At 39.5% G+C, this 19,407-nt stretch overlaps 1 protein-coding gene across 8 annotated transcripts in view; it reads left to right on the top strand.

Moving 5' to 3' along the window:
• The window catches only part of INO80D (INO80 complex subunit D), a 72,424-nt gene that overhangs the window by 39,931 nt on the left and 13,086 nt on the right, over positions 1-19,407 (top strand). For all 8 annotated transcript variants that reach the window (XM_045034369.1, XM_045034371.1, XM_019838519.3 and 5 more), the window contains 5 exons: positions 3,984-4,208; positions 9,891-10,000; positions 11,837-11,970; positions 17,609-17,826; positions 18,517-18,674. In XM_045034369.1, coding sequence (XP_044890304.1) covers positions 3,984-4,208; positions 9,891-10,000; positions 11,837-11,970; positions 17,609-17,826; positions 18,517-18,674 — 845 coding nt within the window. The remainder of the gene's footprint in view (positions 1-3,983; positions 4,209-9,890; positions 10,001-11,836; positions 11,971-17,608; positions 17,827-18,516; positions 18,675-19,407) is intronic.

Genomic DNA, 19,407 nt, shown 5'->3' with positions numbered 1-19,407 from the left:
ATAGTAAGGTAGGATTGAGAAATAATTAAATAATTAACCCAGATTGGATATGTCCTTTATTATATACTGCTAGATTCAATTTGCTAATATTTTTTGCCTCTGGGATCATTAATAAGCTTTTCCTATAATTTTCCTTTTGTCATATTTCCCCTTATTTTTGGTATCAAGCTTAGGGTACTTGTATTAAAGGAGAATATTTCCCTCTTTTCTGACATCTGGAGTATTTTGTGTGTAATTAGAATTAGTTTTTCTTTGGATATTGGTAGAACTCATGGTAAAACTGTTTAGGCTAGTTAATGGGTATAGGTGTATCTCATATGCGTGCGTGTGTGTGTGTGTGTGTGTGTGTGTGTGTGTGTGTATGTTTACTACTTATTTTTAGTAAGAGAGAGCGCATGTGTGCAGGGGAGGGGCAGAGAGAGAGGGAAACAGAGCATCTCAAGGAGGCTCCACACTGTCAGCAGAGCCGGACATAGGTCTTGAATTTATAAACCATGAGTTCATGACCTGAGCCGAAATCAAGAGTCAGATGCTTAACTGACTGAGCCACCCAGTATTCCTAGGTTTCTCTATTTAATAATAGTAGCTATACTTGTATTCTAATTTCAGATAAGTCTTTTCTTTTCATTCTCCTAACAACCTTGGGAGCTAGACAACCCAGCTCTCTCTCTTTTTTAAATGTTTATTTATTTATTTTTGAGACAACACAAGCAGGGATGGGGCAGAGAGAGAGGGGGAGACAGAATCCAAAGCAAGCTCCAGAGCCTGACGCAGGGATCGAACTCCTGAACCGTGAGATCGTGACCTGAGCCCAAGTTGGACGCTTAACCGACTGAGCCACCCAGGCGCCCCCAAGCCCCAGGTCTCTTTTATTTCACAGATAAGGAAGGAAGGTAACATACCAAGAATGCAGTAGGTGCCACGCCTTGTCACTGCTGGTCAATGACGGACACTGGCCTTTCTCTGCCCAGTTTGCTACTCTTTCTCCGCAACCAGGTGTGAAATACTAATGTCACAACATCTTAGAAGTGGGAGGCATGTTGGGAGATTTTCTGGTTAAGGACCATGCCAGGGGTGGTCTGTGGACCTGTGCAGGTCTGCAAACTGCTGCTTCCTGGTCCGCAACAAGATAAGCCTGGAAATTCCTTATAAGCTTTGAATACTTTTGTAATGCTGGAACCCGCCTCAACATCCAGGTGCTTCTCTCCATTCGCTGTACACTTGAGAACTGCTGGGCTAGTCTCTCCTCCCTGCTATAATATAATGGAGTCTTTTCAAATAACAGCTTTGGCAAATGATTATCTACCTGAGCTTTACTTTCCCTTTAAGACTTGTTGTTTCTCCTCTCTTTTTTCTATTAATAGCCCTTCCATTCTCCTAGTTATGCAAGTTCAAAGTCATTGAGTCATTATTGGTTTTCTTATCCTTTATATCCAGTCACCAAATTGAGTTAATTCTTTTATGATAATGGCCCTTATATGCCTTGTTCTTTCTATTATCTCTGTGCCCTTTTACGTACAGTCACTCCCTTGTCCTTCAGTTGCTGGTTTTGGGCTATGAAATCTGTACTCCTTCCCTAACTGTGTTCCTGTTTATCATGTCCAACGGTTTTCCCACTGCTGCCTTTGATACCTCATCTGTACTTTAAATTCTTTACGTCTGAAATGGAATTTATGTCCTGCCCTGGATCTGCTCTTGTTCCTGTGCCCTGGTCTTCGGTGATGGAAACTGCCGTGGGATTCTCGTCCCTTCCATCTACCTGTCCCAGTTGACAAGGTCTGCCTTTTATATATGCGGGTTACCTCTCCTCTTCTACATTCCTGCCGTGTCACCCCGGCGTGGGTTCTTGTTACCTGTTACCTGGAGTTTCAGAATCATTTGCTCCCTGCCCTTTTCCCCAGTCTCTTCCTCATTTCCGTCTGCTGATGGTGTCATCTTTCTCGCACCCAGCTGTTACTGTTACCGATTTTCTTCAAACTCTATGAGGGTCTTCACTGCCTCTGGAATAAAAGTGAAAGCCTTTCATCTGGTGTTTAGTTTAGGTTCAGAAAGTTTACCGTTCCCGCCATCACTCCCCTATGTACCCCACACCTTAGCAAAAGCTAGCTAGTTAGTACTTACTGTTCCCCATCCTGTCCATCTTCAAAGCCTGGCCTGTATTCCTTTATCTTTGTGAGGTGCCCTTTTTCTTCTCTTTAAATTCTGCCCTTTCTTTATGGTTCAGCTCTGTTGCCATCTCCTCTACGAAGCCTCTTATCCAGGGGTGCTTGGGTGGCTCAGTTAGTTAAGCGTCCGACTCTTGATTTTGGCTCAGGTCATGATCTCAGGGTTCATGAGATCGAGCCCCCACATTGGGCTCCTTGCTGACAGTACAGAGCCTGCTTGGGATTCTCGCTGTCTCCCCACCTCTCTCAAAATAAATAAATAAACATTTATAAACAAAAAAACGAAGCCTCTCATCCAGCATACTTGCTAGTGAACTTCAGTGGCACTTGAGCCATATCTGTAACTCTGTCATTTATTGTTCTCTGCCTCATGTTAAGGATATTAATAGCACCTACTGGCTCAGCTACAGCTCCCGCATGAAATCCTGCTGTGGGACTTTGGGAAACAATTCAGAATAAAGATTCCTAGGCCCCATTCCATGGAAATTCTGGTTCAGTAGATCTAGTGGAGGTCTTGGGATCTCAAATTGTGAGAAGCTCCTAGATTTTTCTAACTTAAGGTCAGGTATTTGAATCATTGGTCAGCCTGCCCCACTGTTCTAGTTACTGATTCGATCGTCTTTTGAATTGTTTAACTTTGGGTATGTGCTCATCCTATCTAAACTGCATTGAGAATTGCTTACATTTTTTTTCTCCTCTATGGTACTCAACATAATAGACACACAGCAAAGTTGAGTGTTGAGTAAATGAAAAGATTGAATAAGATCCTTCAATTGGTATATTTGTAGTAGAGACTATACCGAAGAGAACTTGTTTCTTAGGACTTACTTCTTAGACTGGAAATTTGCAAAGTAGCCACCTACGGACTATTTTGAAACGAAAGGGAATGATATCACTTAGGAAGTTAAGAGAAGCCAAGCAATGATTTACAGAAGATCAGTAAAATAATAAATAGTCTGTAGTATCACATACGTGCTGTTTGAAGAAGGTAAAGTAACCTGGGTCAGTTTTCGAGTCTGGTGTGCATTCTTCCAAAGAGTAAAAGGTGAGATTACATTTGTTCCATAGAAAAGTGACCTTTTAAACCTCACCAGGGTAGACACTGCCCGCCTACCACAGCACTCTTGTTGAGTCTCGATGTGGCCTCAGCATCCTTTTCAAGGTTGCAGGCTAGTGGGGGTCCACTGGCCGCTCGAAATTACCATCATGACAGAAAAACCTCTGTGTAATCCATGATACGTGAAATGTTGTTTAGGATATCTTCTGTGGTTAAAAAGGTAAAATGAAAAATACTGTGGAATGGTTGTGATCCCTGCAATCAAAATTCTTTAAGTGCTTAGCAAGAAAAGAGTCGTTCAAACCAGCACACATAAAAGGGCAGCTCTTCGAGAAGGTGCTGCAGGAATTCACTGCTCTATTTCGGGTATGACCTATCTTTTATGAAATTTGCTGAGTGTTTCCTCATAACTGCCGTGTCATTTACTCAGACTTTTAGTAAGCAAAGGTAACATGATTTTCTTCCCAAGAATCCCAAGAACCCCAAGTCACCTGAAATTTAGAAGACACTGATGCATGAAGTGTCTAACGAGGAGATGCTAAGAAGGTTCTGAAAGCGTTGGGTTGTCTCTGCTGCCTTACTTGTTGTCGAAATACGGTACTTTTCAGCTCTCCTGGATTTCTCATCCTCTAATTTTGTTAAGCATATGCTCACCTGCCACGGATTTTACCCCATGTCGGCCAGCTTCTTGACCTGCTTTTCCCCTCTCCAGTGAGCCTCACACTTAATCAGGTTTTCACTTCTCTCCCTGCGCTTTCCAGGTCAGATGACGATGATACGGAGAGTAGGAGCTCCAGGGTGACCCAACTTTGCACTTACTTTCAGCAGAAATATAAGCACCTCTGCCGCCTGGAGCGGGCAGAATCTCGTCAAAAGAAATGCCGGCACACGTTTAGGAAAGCCTTGCTGCAGGCGGCCAGCAGAGAACCCGAGTGTACCGGTCAGTTAATCCAGGAACTGCAGAGAGCTGCGTGCAGCCGAACCAGGTTAGAGCCCTAGGCAGCCACCTGTTTGTAAGGAGCTCGTCTCTGTCTGGCTTCTGTATTTTGTTGAGTGGATAGCGGAGACACCGTGGGCAGTGGGCATTTAAACCTGAAATGTCGAAGCATTGCACCTTGGTTTTGTTGCTCAGAGAGTTGTACGGGTGGCAGAATAACAGCACCACGAGCTGACAGTAGAAGCATTGCTGTGGCTCCGCCAGATGAATGCATGTAGTGAAGTATTGGAGAGTGCCACCTGTCTTTACAAAAATAACGATGCTTTCAAATTTCATGTGTTATTTAGAAGTAGGGTTTATGGGGGTTTTTTTAACCACGAAAGTAGCATTTTACATATTTTACTTCTTATTTAAAAATTTTTTCTCACATATTATGTCTTCAAAATACTTTATTCCATTGCATTTCTTTTAGGGAAAATCTCTTTTCTGTTTCTAGTCCAGGTAATTGCTTTGTAAATTGGAAAATGTAGAAAAAAGAAGGGGAAATTTTCCATAATATCACCATGCAGAAAACAAAGAATGAGCACTGTAAATATTTTGGTTGTTTCCTTCTAGTCTTTTCTTCTGCTTGTGTGTACACACGTGTGTGTTTGCGTGTGTATGAAGTCTCCAGGGAGCCATGCATTGGTATTAAAAAGGAAAAATGAGATCATGCTATATGTATATTTTATTTCCTGCTTTTTTCCCCACTTAACATTGAATTATTGCCATTTTCTCCTGATGTTCTTTAAAACACGATTTTTAATGACTTCATAATTAGTCTTTGGACTCCTTAAATTTTAAGTATGTATTTAAGCAAAATTGGATCCATACTGTTTAAGAGTTATGTGTCCAGTTTTTTCCCTTAAGAATATATCCTAGCCATTCCCTTGTGTTCTTAAAAATTATTTTGAAAACATGATTTATAATGTGTGATACTGTTTTTAAATGAAAATCCATATATTGGAAATGTAGAGCTATCTGATATTTCAGTGAAGAAATTGTAGTATTATTACCATTTTGGAAATTAGTTTGGGTGGTGAAAACTTAATTGTAATTACTTATTTAGGTTATGTACCTTTTGAAACTACTAGTTTAATTGAATTAAAAGTTTCCAAAATATCTTCATATTTAATTAAGGAAATAATTTTCAAATTTAGAAGGCACAGTTCTAGATTGAGTTTATTATTTCACACTTTTTACTTATTTTTTTCAGATAACAACCTTGAGAGAGAGACACACACACACACACACACACACACACACACACTTTTAGGAGTTTTATGACAAAATATTAGCAGTGGCTATCTCAGAGGGTAGGATTATTGATAAAGTTTGAAAAAATTTATAGTCTATATATTCCAATTTTTCTCTAGTGCTCATAAGTCACTGAGGTGAGGAAATAGGGGTTTAAAACAGACAAAACTAAGAAAAATAACCTTTGATTTTCAGCTACTGATCATATTTCTTACATATCTATATATTTTTTAGTTTTGTGTATTTTGCTTTTCATTATATTTGCTATTAAAAAAAAAACTACTTTTTAATGGCATCTATCCAAAAGATAACTATACCCTTCAGAGTTTTCTGCTTCTTGACATATTTAGAGTTGTTTGAAAGCTTGTATGTCTAGTTAATAAACCTACGTAATGATTGCTGCCTCCAGTATTCTCCCTCACTCACAGTTCCTGCTCCTCTGTAGGGGCGGGGGTAGGTAGTGTCCGTTCTGTAACATTCGTCAGGTCCTCGCTTACTGACTTAGCCTTCTCGGAGAGAAATTCCCATGTTCCACTGACTGTGTTTGGTCCCCCTGTTACACGTGCTTATTGAGCTCTACTTCATTGTAGAATCGTATACTAATATTTCTGTCAGACAGTAATTTTTGTGAGGGCAGGAACAATGTACGTTTTGTTCTTAAATCTCTAGTGTTGAACAGATGAATAGAATTAAACATGCCTGTTCTCTATTTGTTGAAAGAATTCACTTGGTTTGACATAGGTTTAAAATAACGCTATCTAACATTTACATAATGCTTGGCAAGCGTATCATTTCAGTAGAAACTTTAGTTTCATCCAGCATGAAGCAGTTTGTATGTAGAGCACTGTATACTTTGAATCTAGTATGTTATTATGACCTTGTCAAAGATGTAAGGGACTGTACTCGGAGTTTGGGACAATTTAGTATTTGTGTAGAAAACTATTTATCTATGATTTTTAGCTGGTAGAATCAAGGTCCCCCCGACCGCTTTTTTTCAGAAAAGTTCCCAAACCGCTGTTAGTGGTGTTTTAAAAACGTCATGATAACTAAATATTACTAAACAAATACCAAGACGCCTTTTGGTTATGTCACTAAAGATTAGTAAAAAGTCTGTTGCCCAGTGCATCACTGGTACTCATTTAGCAATGAGCCATAATCATTTGTTGGTGATTGGTAACTTGCTAGTTTACATTATATTTTAGGTTCACAAAAATCAGTGTCAGTTGGATAATGCCCTGTATTTGATATTTTTGCTTTCAAAGACCAGTTCCACAAAAGAGATTTAAAAAGTTGCTTTTAAAATATTTTAGAAATTAAAACTTTAGTGGCTGCCTTTTATTAGGTAGCCTTTTAAAATATAGCTTGGATATAAGCTGAATGACATTCTTTAAAAAAAAAATTTTTTTTTTAATGTTTATTTTTGAGAGAGAGAGAGGGAGGGAGGGAGGGAACATGAGTGAGGGTGAGGGCAGAAAGTGGGAGACATAGAAACTGAAGCAGGCAGCACAGAGCCCGACGCGGGGCTTGAACTCATCAACCGTGAGATCATGACCTGAGCTGAAGTCAGCCGCCCAACCAACTAAGCCACCCAGGTGCCCCTGAATAACATTGTTCTTTCTCATCTAATAACTTTGTCATATATGTTGGTGAATATGTGGAATAAGCCACTGAAATAGCTTTTAAAGTATGTAAACTCTAATTGAACTACCTTGTAGCCACAATAGAGAGACTAGTGCTATTTGTGTAGAAACTATTGTTAAAGGGGCATCTAATCACACAAAAGAGAAGCTTGTAGTGAGTGTTTTCATATTAAAAACATCAATGGGAATGCAAGCTGGTGCAACCACTCTGGAAAACAGTATGGGGGTTCCTCAAAAAACTAAAAATGGAACTACCCTATGACCCAGCAGTTGCACTACTAGGCATTTATTCACGGATACAGATGTGCTGTTTCGAAGGGACACATGCACCTCCATGTTTATAGCAGCATTATCAACAATAGCCACAGTATGGAAAGAGCCCAAATGTCCATCGATGGATGAATGGATAAAGAAGATGTGGGATATATATACAATGGAGTATTACTCGGCAATCAAAAAGAATGAAATCTTGCCATTTGCAGCTACGTGGATGGAACTGGAGGGCATTATGCTAAGCGAAATTAGTCAGAGAAAGGCAAAAATCATATGACTTCACTCATATGAGGACTTTAAGAGACAAAACAGATGAACATAAGGGAAGGGAAACAAAAATAATATAAAAACAGGCAGTAGGGGCGCCTGGGTGGCTCAGTCAGTTGGGCATCCAACTTCAGCTCAGGTCGTGATCTCACAGTCTGTGAGTTTGAGCCCCACGTCGGGCTCTGCGCTGACAGCTCAGAGCCTGGAGCCTGCTTTGGATTCTGTTTCTTCCTCTCTCTGTGCTCTTCCCTTGCTCATGCTCTCTCTCTCTGTCTCAAAAATAAATAAAAACATTTAAAAAGATTAAAAAAAAAAAACAGGGAGGGGGACACAACAGAAGAGACTCATAAATATGGAGAACAAACTGAGGGTTACTGGAGGGGTTGTTGGGGGGGGGGGATGGGCTAAATGGGTAAGGGGCACTAATCCTGAAATCATTGTTGCACTGTATGCTAACTAACGTGGATATAAATTTTAAAAAATAAAAAGTAAACTAAAAAATAAAAACATCAAAATGTCTTGGTAATTCTCCCTTTGTTTTGTTGGGATTATCTGGATAATAAAATAGATCTAACGTCAGGCATTTTTACCTTAATTATCCAGGGGCATATTGAAATTCTGACTTTGAGTTTATTTATACTGACTTTATTTTGCTGTTTGTTTTAAGACATAGATCAGCAATTTTAAAAAATGAAACCGGTGGTTCCTTTTGAAGTGTAGGATAAAGAAAACGAGGGAATGTGCTCTACCCCAGGTTTTGTAGATGGCTGAGCGAATTATTAAAAAGTGTTCTACAAAAATTATCCATTCAGCATAGAGAACTACCTGCTATTTAAATCTAGACCAAGAGAATTTGGGCTAAGCTGCCAAAATAGTAAAGCTTCCTTTATTTGAAATTGTGTATCCTTTTTACAGAGCTGGAGTTAATGGCCCACTTCCCCACTCTTGTGATTCTGACAAATCTTACAGAACTCTCAATTAAAGCAACTTCTCTGGCAGCCCACGGTTATCTGTTTGCAGTTACTATTTATATGAAAGTTATAATAGAAATGTTGTTTAGATTTGCTATAAATTCATATGTAATTTTGGTTCTGTATGACCTTCTAATTAGCGTAAGCCATTCTATCAAAATCCTTAGATATAGAAAGAAACAATTCAAAAGATATTTTGTTTTTGACGCCTGACTTATGATTCAGTGTATTACGTAGATTCTTTTTCTACGCTCAGACGTGCATAAAAGCCTACTAGTTTGTGATGCTTTATAGAATCAAACAGGGTCGTTTTGTACTTATGAGAATTTGGATATTTTTATTTTTTTTATGTTTGTGTAAAACTATGGTAAGATCCAGAAACTAATAAAATGAATACTAACTATAGAGGGAGTAGGAACTTGCAAATTGGGACAAGGGGAGAAAGGAGACTCTCCACTGCTTGGTTTTTATTCTTTGGTTTTTCTGGAACCATGTGAACACATCGCCTATTCGTAAATTTAAAAACAGGATTTAAACATTGAAACATTGAATGTGCCAAGTGGAGATGCCATTTAATGAAAGAAGGAGTTGCACATACTATAAAAAGTTAAAAGAATATATCCAAAGTGAGTTCATTTTGGAAGGTGAGAGCAAATCAATCATTTCTGCATATCATTACCCCTTTCCTCACATCATAGATCAAGTTTTTTGCACATTTACTGTTCAGCAGCTTGACATGGCCCAAATCTGATGATGATAATAATACCAGCAACTAACAGCCATGGACTGTTTACTAGGTATCCTACCATCTGCTACTTATGATAAGTATTTTGGATGTGTTGCATCTTGGTGCTTACCTGTCCACTAAAGGTACTCTGTCTCCACTTTATAGGTGAAGAAGTTGAGACTCAAGCGAGGCTAAGTAACTTGCCCAAGGTCACACAGCTAGTAAGAGTTAGGGCTGAGATTCAGAATTAGACCCGATTAATCTAGTCTCATGTTCTTGATCACTTTTGTCTACTTGTTGCTTCTTTGTGAAGTAAAAGGAACCAAAATGTCACTTAACAAAGAAAAAAACCCAGACATAGTGGAAATCATTTATAATTTCTTTTGTCGGTAAATTAGGGAAATATTGGAACTGGTCATTGTAACTCATATTTACCTTTCATTTAATGAATGTGGAAAAGTAAAATGTTGGTGTTGCACTCTGCTAACATAGTGTTGAAAAGTTGCCCTGGATTCCTAACGCATTGTTAAAAAATTAATGTGTTTTTCCTTCCTTAGCATAAGCCGGACCAAGTTGAGGGAGGTGGAACCAGCAGCATGCAGTGGAACCGTGAAGGGTGAACAGTGCCCTAACAAAGCCCTTCCATTCACCAGACATTGTTTCCAACGTATCCTCTTAATTGAGTGGGCATAAAAGTAGGAACTCATTCGGGTTCATATTTCATTCTTAAGCTACGTGAATGACTTTTGAAATCATAACTATTTGACGTTCAAAATAATTTTTATATAACTTCTAATTTTCATGATGTCTTCTGGATACTTTTTCTCTGCTTACATCATTGTGATTCTTTTTCAAGAATTACATCAAAATTGGCAAAATTGATGGCAAGTAGCAGATTCTTCCAGTGGCTGGCACTTGATTAAATTTTGTTAACAGAGTTCTAGTTCTTGTGGTGCCTCTTAAGTAGCTTGTAAGAAGCAACTATATATAACACTCAATTGATGGAAAAATCAAATCATATTATTCAAAAACTGTTTTTAATCTTCCAAGAAAGTTATACAATTTTACAGTGTGCCTTTTGCTCTGGGAATAGTTTGCTCTTTGTGTTGGGTACAGTGCTGATTTGAAATGAAGGAAGGATGAACTTCACTGAGTGGGAAAAAAGATACATTAAGACAGAATATACTAGAAGGAAACCTGTGGTAAAAGGGTTTCATTCAGGCTGGTTATGAAGTCTTACTATTTTCCGTTTTATTAAACATCTAAAATTGAGTAGCATTTAAAAAAATTATACAGTAGCAGTTACTTGTTCTTTATTGTCTTTGACTTTTTGCCTTCCTTTCTGTTCTTGGGATTAAATTTTCACTTTTTCAGCATCACTTTCTATGTAGTTTTATAAATCGCCTTAACTATAAAAGCAAAAAGGAAAAACAGAAGGGTACTTTCTTGATAGGTATAAAATAAGTCTTAGAATACGTAGCCAGGGGCTAAAAGTTTGGATGCTTAAAAATGTTTATGATATAAAACTGATGTTCTGGGGCGCCTGGGTGGCTCAGTCAGTTAAGCATCCAACTTCGGCTCATGTCATGATCCCACCATTCTCGAATTCAAGCCCCACGTCGGGCTCTGTGCTGACAGCTCAGAGCCTGGAGCCTGTTTTGGATTCTGTGTCTCCCTCTCTCTCTGCCTCTCCCCAATTCACGCTCTGTCTCTCTCAAGAATAAAAGTAAAAGCATTATTAAAAAAATAAATAAATAAAACTGATGTTCCAATTTTAATGGTATGGTTTTGATCTAAAAGTAAGTTTTCATAAGTTGTAAGTTTGAGTTTTGTGTTGGAAATGCTAAATGAAAAATCCAAATTTGGATCGATGAGTTTTTTAGAATTAAAATATAATTAAAATTTTTATTCTTTTTAAACAATATTTGTATTTGAGAGAGAGAGAGACAGAGGGTGAGCGGGGGAGGGACAGTGGTAGGCTGAGACAGAATCTGAAGCACGTTCCACACTCTGAGCTGGCAATACTCTGAGCTGTCAACACAGAGCCGGCCGCAGGGCTGGAACTCATGAACCAGGAAATCATGACCTGAGCTGAAGTTGGGACACTTAACCGACTGAGTTACCCAGGTGCCCCATTCTTACTGAGGATTGTATGCAAAAAGTTTTCCTTAAAGTTTTTTTGTTTTTGTTTTTTTTACCATTATAGTGCAACTTTTAATAGTGTGTGAAGACTTAAACGGCCCTCCTTTTTCCAAATAACAAAAATCAGAAAGGCTATTAAAGAGACACCTATTAGGAGCCCTTTAGCAAAACAGACTCTTATCTTCCGATAAATTCAACAATTACCATTTTCCCACATCAGTAGTTGGGCTTGTTCTTTAGCTTTTATAGATAAGAAAATGTATTACTTGCTAAACATAAGGGAAGAAGCAGATTTTATATGCAAATTTTAAAAAGTAATTTGAGTTTCAGTGTATTACATTCTTAACTTTGAAAAACACAGATATCCTCTTGAACCGCTCTCAGCAACTTTTCTCAAGTTGCACGGCCAAGTTTGCAGACGGACAGCAGTGCTCTGTGCCCGTGTTTGACATTACACACCAGACCCCTCTGTGTGAAGAACATGCCAAAAAAATGGTGAGTTCAGATTTTATTTTCGGCAGCAGAGGCTTTCAAACTTTGGATAGCAGTCCACAGTAGAAAATATTTTGTGACTTGGTACAAACTGTATGTAAATATGTAAAATATCATATATCATATCATATTATGTAATGTAATATAATGTAATATATAATATGTAAACATACTTGTCATGACCCATATTTCATAGCTTCATTTTTAAATTTTTATTATTGTTTTTAAAGAGTGGGTTTTTTTTTTTTTAATAATGCTTATTTATTTATTTTGAGAGAGAGAGAAAATGAGCTTCAGCAGGGGAGGGGCAGAAAGACAGTCTGAAGCAGGCTCCCTGTTGTCAGCACAGAGTCCACTGTGGGACTTAATCTCATGAACTGTGAGATCATGACCTGAGCCAAAATCAAAAGTCGGATCCTTAACTGACGGAGCCACCCAGGTGTCCCTTCATAGCCTCATTAAAAAAAAAAATTAAAAAAAACCTGTCCTAGGGGTGCCTGGGTGGGCCAGTCACATGCACCCAGTCTCTCTCTCAAAAAATAAATTAAAAATAAGTTAAAAAAAAACTATTCTAGAAGGTATTTAGTAGTTACTAACATATAGTTATTTTGTTTATTATCTATCCTCATTCTATACCTCTCTTTGCCTTAAGGCACATTTCCTGACACTTAACAGATTTTTCAAGCTTTCTTCGCCCCATTTGTTTAGATTTTTGCTTTTTTATATTCAATTCTGTGAATGTCTTGGATATTTGATAAGATTTTGGCCAAAAGCCAACCCTTTCTATAATTCTATTGAACTTAACTATTGCTTCTGTTAATGCTAGTATCATAAGCCCTAATTAATTCAGAGTAATTTGGAAGGAGAGGTAAGTCTGAATTAGTGGGCTATCTGAATTACATCATTATTTTTAAAAAGTGCATTTTTATTACTTTTACCTAGATACTTGCTGAGTTCTGCTATTTGCAAGGTAGTATGCAAGGTATATGTGTGAAAAAGCTGAGTAAGACAATTCTTTCCCTCTGCAAGCATTTTACAGTTTCAGGGGAGCAGCAGGGTAACTGAATGGCCATTGGACCAGGACCTCATAGTCTAAGGCTATGATCCTGGTGTTGCCACCAGCTAAATGTGTCACAAGGACTGTTGTAAGTTAAAGATTACGTCTCAGTATAGCAACGTTTGTACCCCATCAGTCCCCCAGTGAGAGACTTAATACTGGGTGGTAAAACCTACGCAGATCTCTTGGCTCTGCTTTCAAACTGTCTTGAATCCGGACACGTTTTGCCAACTCCACTGCTACCATTCTGCTCTCGAATTGGTCTGGATTATTGTAATAGTCTCCTAATTGGTCTCCTTCTTATTGCCCCCTTCTTATCTGCACCCAGCTGTCCTGTTCACACAGCAGTCCGAGTAGGCTGTGTGTGTCCCACTTCCTTTGAGTTTATGTGCAGTAAAATCCACTCTTGGGTGCACAATGCTGTGAGATTGACAGTGCATACGTCCCTATAACTGCCACCATAATCAAGATCTGCTGTCAATCCCCCCGAATTCTCTTGTGCTACCCCTCTGTAGTCTACCCCTAAGTATCTCCACTGATGTTTTCCTGCCCCTGTAATTTCACATTTTCCAGAATGTCTTATAAAAGCCTTTTATTATTTAAAAACATTTTTTTTTTATTTTTTGCATTTATTTATTTTTGAGAGACAGAGCACAAGCAGGGGAAGGGCAGAGAGAGAATGAGACATAGAATCCAAAGCAGGCTCAAGGCTCCGAGCTGCCAGCGCAGAGCCCGACACGGGGTTCGAACTCAGGAGCCGTGAGATCATGACCTGAGCCAGTCACTTAAGTGACCCATTGAGCCACCCAGACGCCCCTAGAGGCCTTTTAGAGAATGCACTTGTGGTCACCTTAGTTCCCTGGTCAAAACCTTCCAATGGCTTTCCAGCACATCTACAATCAAATCTAACATTTTTTTTTTTTTTTTTTTTTTCCAAATCTAACATTCTTATCACGGCCTATGAGACTTCCTGATCTGGCCCTTGTAATTTTTCCAGCTTCATCTTGTACTCTCTCCTTACTTCCAGAGTTTCAGCAACATTGGCCTTCTTGCTGTTTCTTCAACCCTTGAAGTATGCTCTCACCTCGTGGGCCTTGCACTTGTTTTTTTTCTCTTTTCCTAGGATGTTCTTTTCCTTGGTTTCTATATGCCTCTCTCCTTCATTTCATTCGGGTTTCTGATCAAATGTCACGTCATCAAAGAAGCCTTCCACTTCCTCTCTGCCCAGTCACTTTTTATCCTCAGACTGTACCTTATTTTTCTTCCTAACATTTATGTCTGTCTCATTGTATTACTTACTATTTTATTTATTGTCAGTATCCTTTTACTAGAACATAACCTTTACAAAGGCAGGAACATTTTTTGTCCATTGCTGTATCCCCAGTGCTTAGAACAAAGATGCTCAATAAGTGATTGTTGGATAGTTAGACGCATGGCCGGGAGAGGTTGAGATTCAGAATTAGACTCAAGCGCTGGACGGGACAGTCATTGGTAGAAGCTGAAGCTACAGGACATCCAGGCTGTGACACAGAACATGTTATTCAATGGCTATGAGACCAGACAGCAGATGGTAAGTTAGTAAATGCAGCATCCTGGCACGGAAGTAGAATGAGGCAGTGAGAAAGTTGAGAGTGAAGAGTGTTTGCAAATAGTGGAGGCAGTGAACAGTTGGCATTAGGAAAGCCGCTAAGGCATAGGGGCGCCACCTCTGTGGAGGAGCTTCGTGGGGGACTACCAAGAGCATGGCAGGGCCTCATTCTGGAGCAGTTCTGTGGGGACTGCCTGGCACATTACCAAGAATATTGCCGGGCTGCACAAGCTTAGGAGAATAAGACACACACCTAGAACTAGAACCAGGTGGTACTGGAGTGTCTTATGAGTAGGACTGGTGTATCTTGAGCTGGACAGACTCTCCTGCTTAACGTTTCTGCTGGTCCTAGAGGGAAAGCCTGGATGGATGCCTAGCATCCTGGTGGGTACTGGTGGCTGCTTAGTTACTATTTGTTGAATTAAATGATGGATACGATAAAAGTAGACCTCAAGTATTGAGCTAAAAAGGACTATTAGAGGCTAGGAAACAGCCTTTCTTTGTTTTTTTGTTTGTTGGTTTTATAAATTTGTACATTTGTGACTTTAGTCTGTAATTGTTTTTAAAGATTTTTTTTTAAATGTTTATTTTTGAGAGAGAGAGAGGCAGAGAAAAGAGGGAGACACAGAATCTGAAGCAGGCTCTAGGCTCTGAGCTGTCGGCACAGAGCCCGACACGGGGCTTAAACTCATGAACCGTGAGATCATGAACCTGAGCTGAAGTTGGATGCTTAACCGACTGAGCCACCCAGGAGCCCCTGTAATTGTGTTTAGATTCAAGTATGTGGCTAGTGTTAAACTTCTTTTAGATTACCTGGATTTATACTTTCAGTTGTAAAAATCACTATTTTGTATACCACCAAGAAATTTAAAAATGCTGCACAGTACACTTCTTACCACTTAAAATTTTTGTTTTTGTTTTTGTTTTTAAGTTGATTTATTTATTTTAGAGAGAGAGAGAGAGTGAGAGAGTACGTGAGCAGAGGAGGGACGGAGGGAGAATTCCAAGGAGGCTTCATGCTCAGCACAGAGTCCGATGTGGGGCTTGATCTCATGACTGAGATTGTGACCTGAGCGGAAGTCAAGAGTTGGATGCTTAACTGACTGAGCCGCAGGCGCCCCTTTTACAGTTTTTGTTTTGTATGTATCAAAATAGCTTCTTTAGACTTAGTTAGACAATAGATTTTTATCTTCTCTAATACTCCTGGTTTCAACTGAATTACTTGAGATAGAAAAGGAGGTAGTTTCTACATCATCATCTTTGATACAGCTTTGTCTACTTTGTGGTTATTTTCCTTTCTCATTTGGTTGTTGCTTTGCAAAAAAAAAAAAAAAAAAAAAATGGAATTGCGGTCACCTCTTCAATGAGTATCTGCTTCACTAATGAGTTTTATGCCCTCAGCTACTGTTCGTGCTTTTGTACACACAACAGTTTTCCCTCTTCATGTGAAACCAACAATGCACATGCCTTGAGTCAAACAGTGACGGTACAAAGAACTGTTGTCACCCTCGCACATACGTAGACCATGCCAACTGTAATGACCATCACCGGGCCAACAGCAGTTGCAGCCCAGTTGCAGAGATACTAAAATGTACCTTGGAACTGATGAAATGCAGTATTCAGATTGAAGGGTGGCCGATGAAGAAAGCTGGTTGTATTGTTAATCTCTTATTCCTCCTTGCTGGTTCTTACCTTGTTCACTCAAGTGAGTAGCAGCAGTTATATAAAGCTGCGGTCCCTTTGTCTTCTCTCTTTACCTTGTCTCCCTGGTCCATGTAAGTTACTTGAAGGGCTTTTACGGTGTCATGATTTCTGAGGCTACATCTCCATCCCTTTCTTTATCCCTCATACCATTTCCTCCTCTATCTCTTGGGACATCTTCGTACCTCAAATTATATGGGAGCCAAGCTGAATTCCTTAACTTCTCTTCTGAGTCCATATTCTGCTGTGTGCTCTGTTCCAACTAATGGTATCATCTAACAGTCTCCCAACCTAGAAACCCTAGAGAGACATGTTAGAGTGTTCTTCCCTTCATCCAAGGAGCTGTCACATCTTGAGAATTCTGTCCCTACAGAGCCTTGCTTTTCCATTCCCACTCACATTGCCCGTAGCCATTTATCTTGTATTGACTGTTGAAATGGCCCTCTGATTGGAAATAATACCTCCATTCTCTTGCCTTGTCTGTTTCATTGCTGCCAGTGTTCTGAATCCCTTTAAAGCATTTGTCAAGTTGTGTTACTCCTTTCATCAAAAATCATTTCCCATTGCCTATAAAATGAAGCTGAAAATCCTGAACATGGTAATCAAAGTCGTACGTGATCTGGTCCTCAACTTCTTTACAGCTTACTTTTTATATTCCATCCTCCATTACACCATACCCCAAGCACCAGTCATACCCAATTATTTGCTGTTTTGTCTTGTGAGTGTCATTGCTATAGAATGATCTTCCCCTTACCCCAGTGACTTAAAATCCTACTTATCTTTTAATCCCACAAAACTAAAAGTAATTGATTTTCCTTTTGTACATGCATGGAAGGTATTTATGCCATTATTGCCCTATTTTCTCTGTACTGTATTTATGTATACTTATGTTCTTGTTCTTTCCATGAAAGAGTAATTTCTTTTGAGAATGCAATTACATTTCATTCATTCTGGTTTTTTTTTTTTTTTTTAAACACTACAGCACCTATCACAGTGTCTTTTTTTTTTTTTTTCCCCTATCCCTTCTACCCACCCACACCTCCCTCTCGGCCTGCCAAAATCTCACAGTGTCCTTAAGTGTGGGGTGAACTGTATGTATTGATTTGGATTAATTTGAATTAAGTTGAAAAAATGAATTCTTTACTCATTTACTTATGGTTATATTTGCTGTAGGTATACAGTATGTTTTAGGCATTCTATAGAATGGTAAGAGATGGGAGTAATTTTTTTCAGATAGCTCTTAGGCTTTTCCCAAACATTCTCAGTTTAAAAATACCCATTTGTTCATTTCAAAGGATAATTTCTTGAGAGGAGATAGCTCCCGTAAAGTTCAGCACCAGCAGCAGAGGAAACCCAGGAAAAAAACCAAGCCTCCTGCACTTACCAAAAAACACAAGAAGAAGAGACGGCGTGGACCTCGTCGACCCCAAAAACCCATTCCCCCTGCAGTCCCCCAAGGGAACCTCAGCATGCCCACCAGCGTCTCACTGCCAGTGGAGACCGCTCAGATCCGGTCAGTGATGCTTCTCACAACACCTAGCATCATCTCTGTAGCGTTGCCGCTCGGCCACCGAAGCCATTCGATAGACGAGCCTAGACCTTGTAGTCTTCAATGTAATTTTTACCAAATATCTGACTGGGTGAGATCTGAAATAAAGTTTTTGACTGTAACACAGAAAGCAGATGCTGAAATTGAGAATTTAATTGTCTGCCCTCAGATTTTTCTGCTTTAGCAGAAATTCCATATATGTTTCGACAGAAATGTTCCGTCAGAAATCTGATACCTTACTGATTTTGGCAGGAGTTAAGCATTTTGACCAGTCGAATGAGGCTTCTGTTTCAGCTAGACATTTCGGTTTTATCTGTCCATTTCACTTTTTAAAAATTACTATTTGACTAGACTTGAAATTCTAAAAAGTATTAAGACACACTCAATGCACAAAATTGTGATTTGTTCTACTAATGTGAGGTAAAGCTATCTCGAAACGGTTGCCTTCTCTTCCTACATGGGTGAAGATTTTGGGGCTGTGTGACTGAGTATGGTCAGGTCTTCCTTTTGCTTGTAAATTTCCTTTTCTGGAAGTAGGAAAAGGAGACATTTTAAGCTAGGATTTCCCATTTTCACATTTGACGAACGTGTCTTGGGGACACTGGTGTGAAGGGATAAGGGGCGTGATGGGGCCAACTGTGTCCTCTTCCCCAGGAGCCCATCCACGCCGGAGCTGAGTGCTGATGAGTTGCCGGACGACATTGCCAATGAGATCACTGACATTCCACATGACTTGGAATTGAACCAGGAGGACTTTTCAGACGTCCTGCCACGGCTGCCTGATGACTTACAAGATTTTGATTTTTTTGAAGGTATGGCTCAATTTTTTGATTCAAGAAGGCTGAATGAGTTTTTGTTTTTTTTTTTTAATTTTTTTTTTCAACGTTTATTTATTTTTGGGACAGAGAGAGACAGAGCATGAACAGGGGAGGGGCAGAGAGAGAGGGAGACATAGAATCGGAAACAGGCTCCAGTCTCTGAGCCGTCAGCCCAGAGCCCGACGCGGGGCTCGAACTCATGGACCGTGAGGTCGTGACCTGGCTGAAGTTGGACGCTTAACCGACTGCGCCACCCAGGCGCCCCTGAATGAGTTTTTAAAAAGGGAAATAGCGTTTGTGAAGTATTCCTCCTCACACGCAGTGTCTTCCACCGTAATTAGAAAATGCAGCCCTGCTATATCGATTTTACCCTGCTTTCAGAAGGTAAGGAGTGCGGTTTGTCCAACTAGCCAAATTAATAGGCTTAGTAGGTTGATCATTCAACTGTTAGGTTGTTAACTTTGTCCCTTTAAAATGAGTCATTTTACTCTATTTTTCAACAAAAACATCTTAAACTTGAGTTTACTGAAGCCTTTTAGAACTCGTCCTATTCCAATACCCACCCCGTACTTGAGTTGAAGTGCACTTTTCTAAAACGAAGTTGGCTTTAATCCCACCAGTTCTGTGGTGCTTTCAGGGAAAACCTTTTATGCCCTTAGAAAGTTTCTTTCACCATTAAAAACTGGATATTTTTCGGGGCGCCTGGGTGGCGCAGTCGGTTAAGCGT

The sequence above is a fragment of the Felis catus genome, chromosome C1 (genome assembly GCF_018350175.1).
Source record: "Felis catus isolate Fca126 chromosome C1, F.catus_Fca126_mat1.0, whole genome shotgun sequence".
Taxonomy (NCBI): domain Eukaryota; kingdom Metazoa; phylum Chordata; class Mammalia; order Carnivora; family Felidae; genus Felis; species Felis catus.
This window is presented reverse-complemented; position numbering and strand designations above follow the sequence as displayed.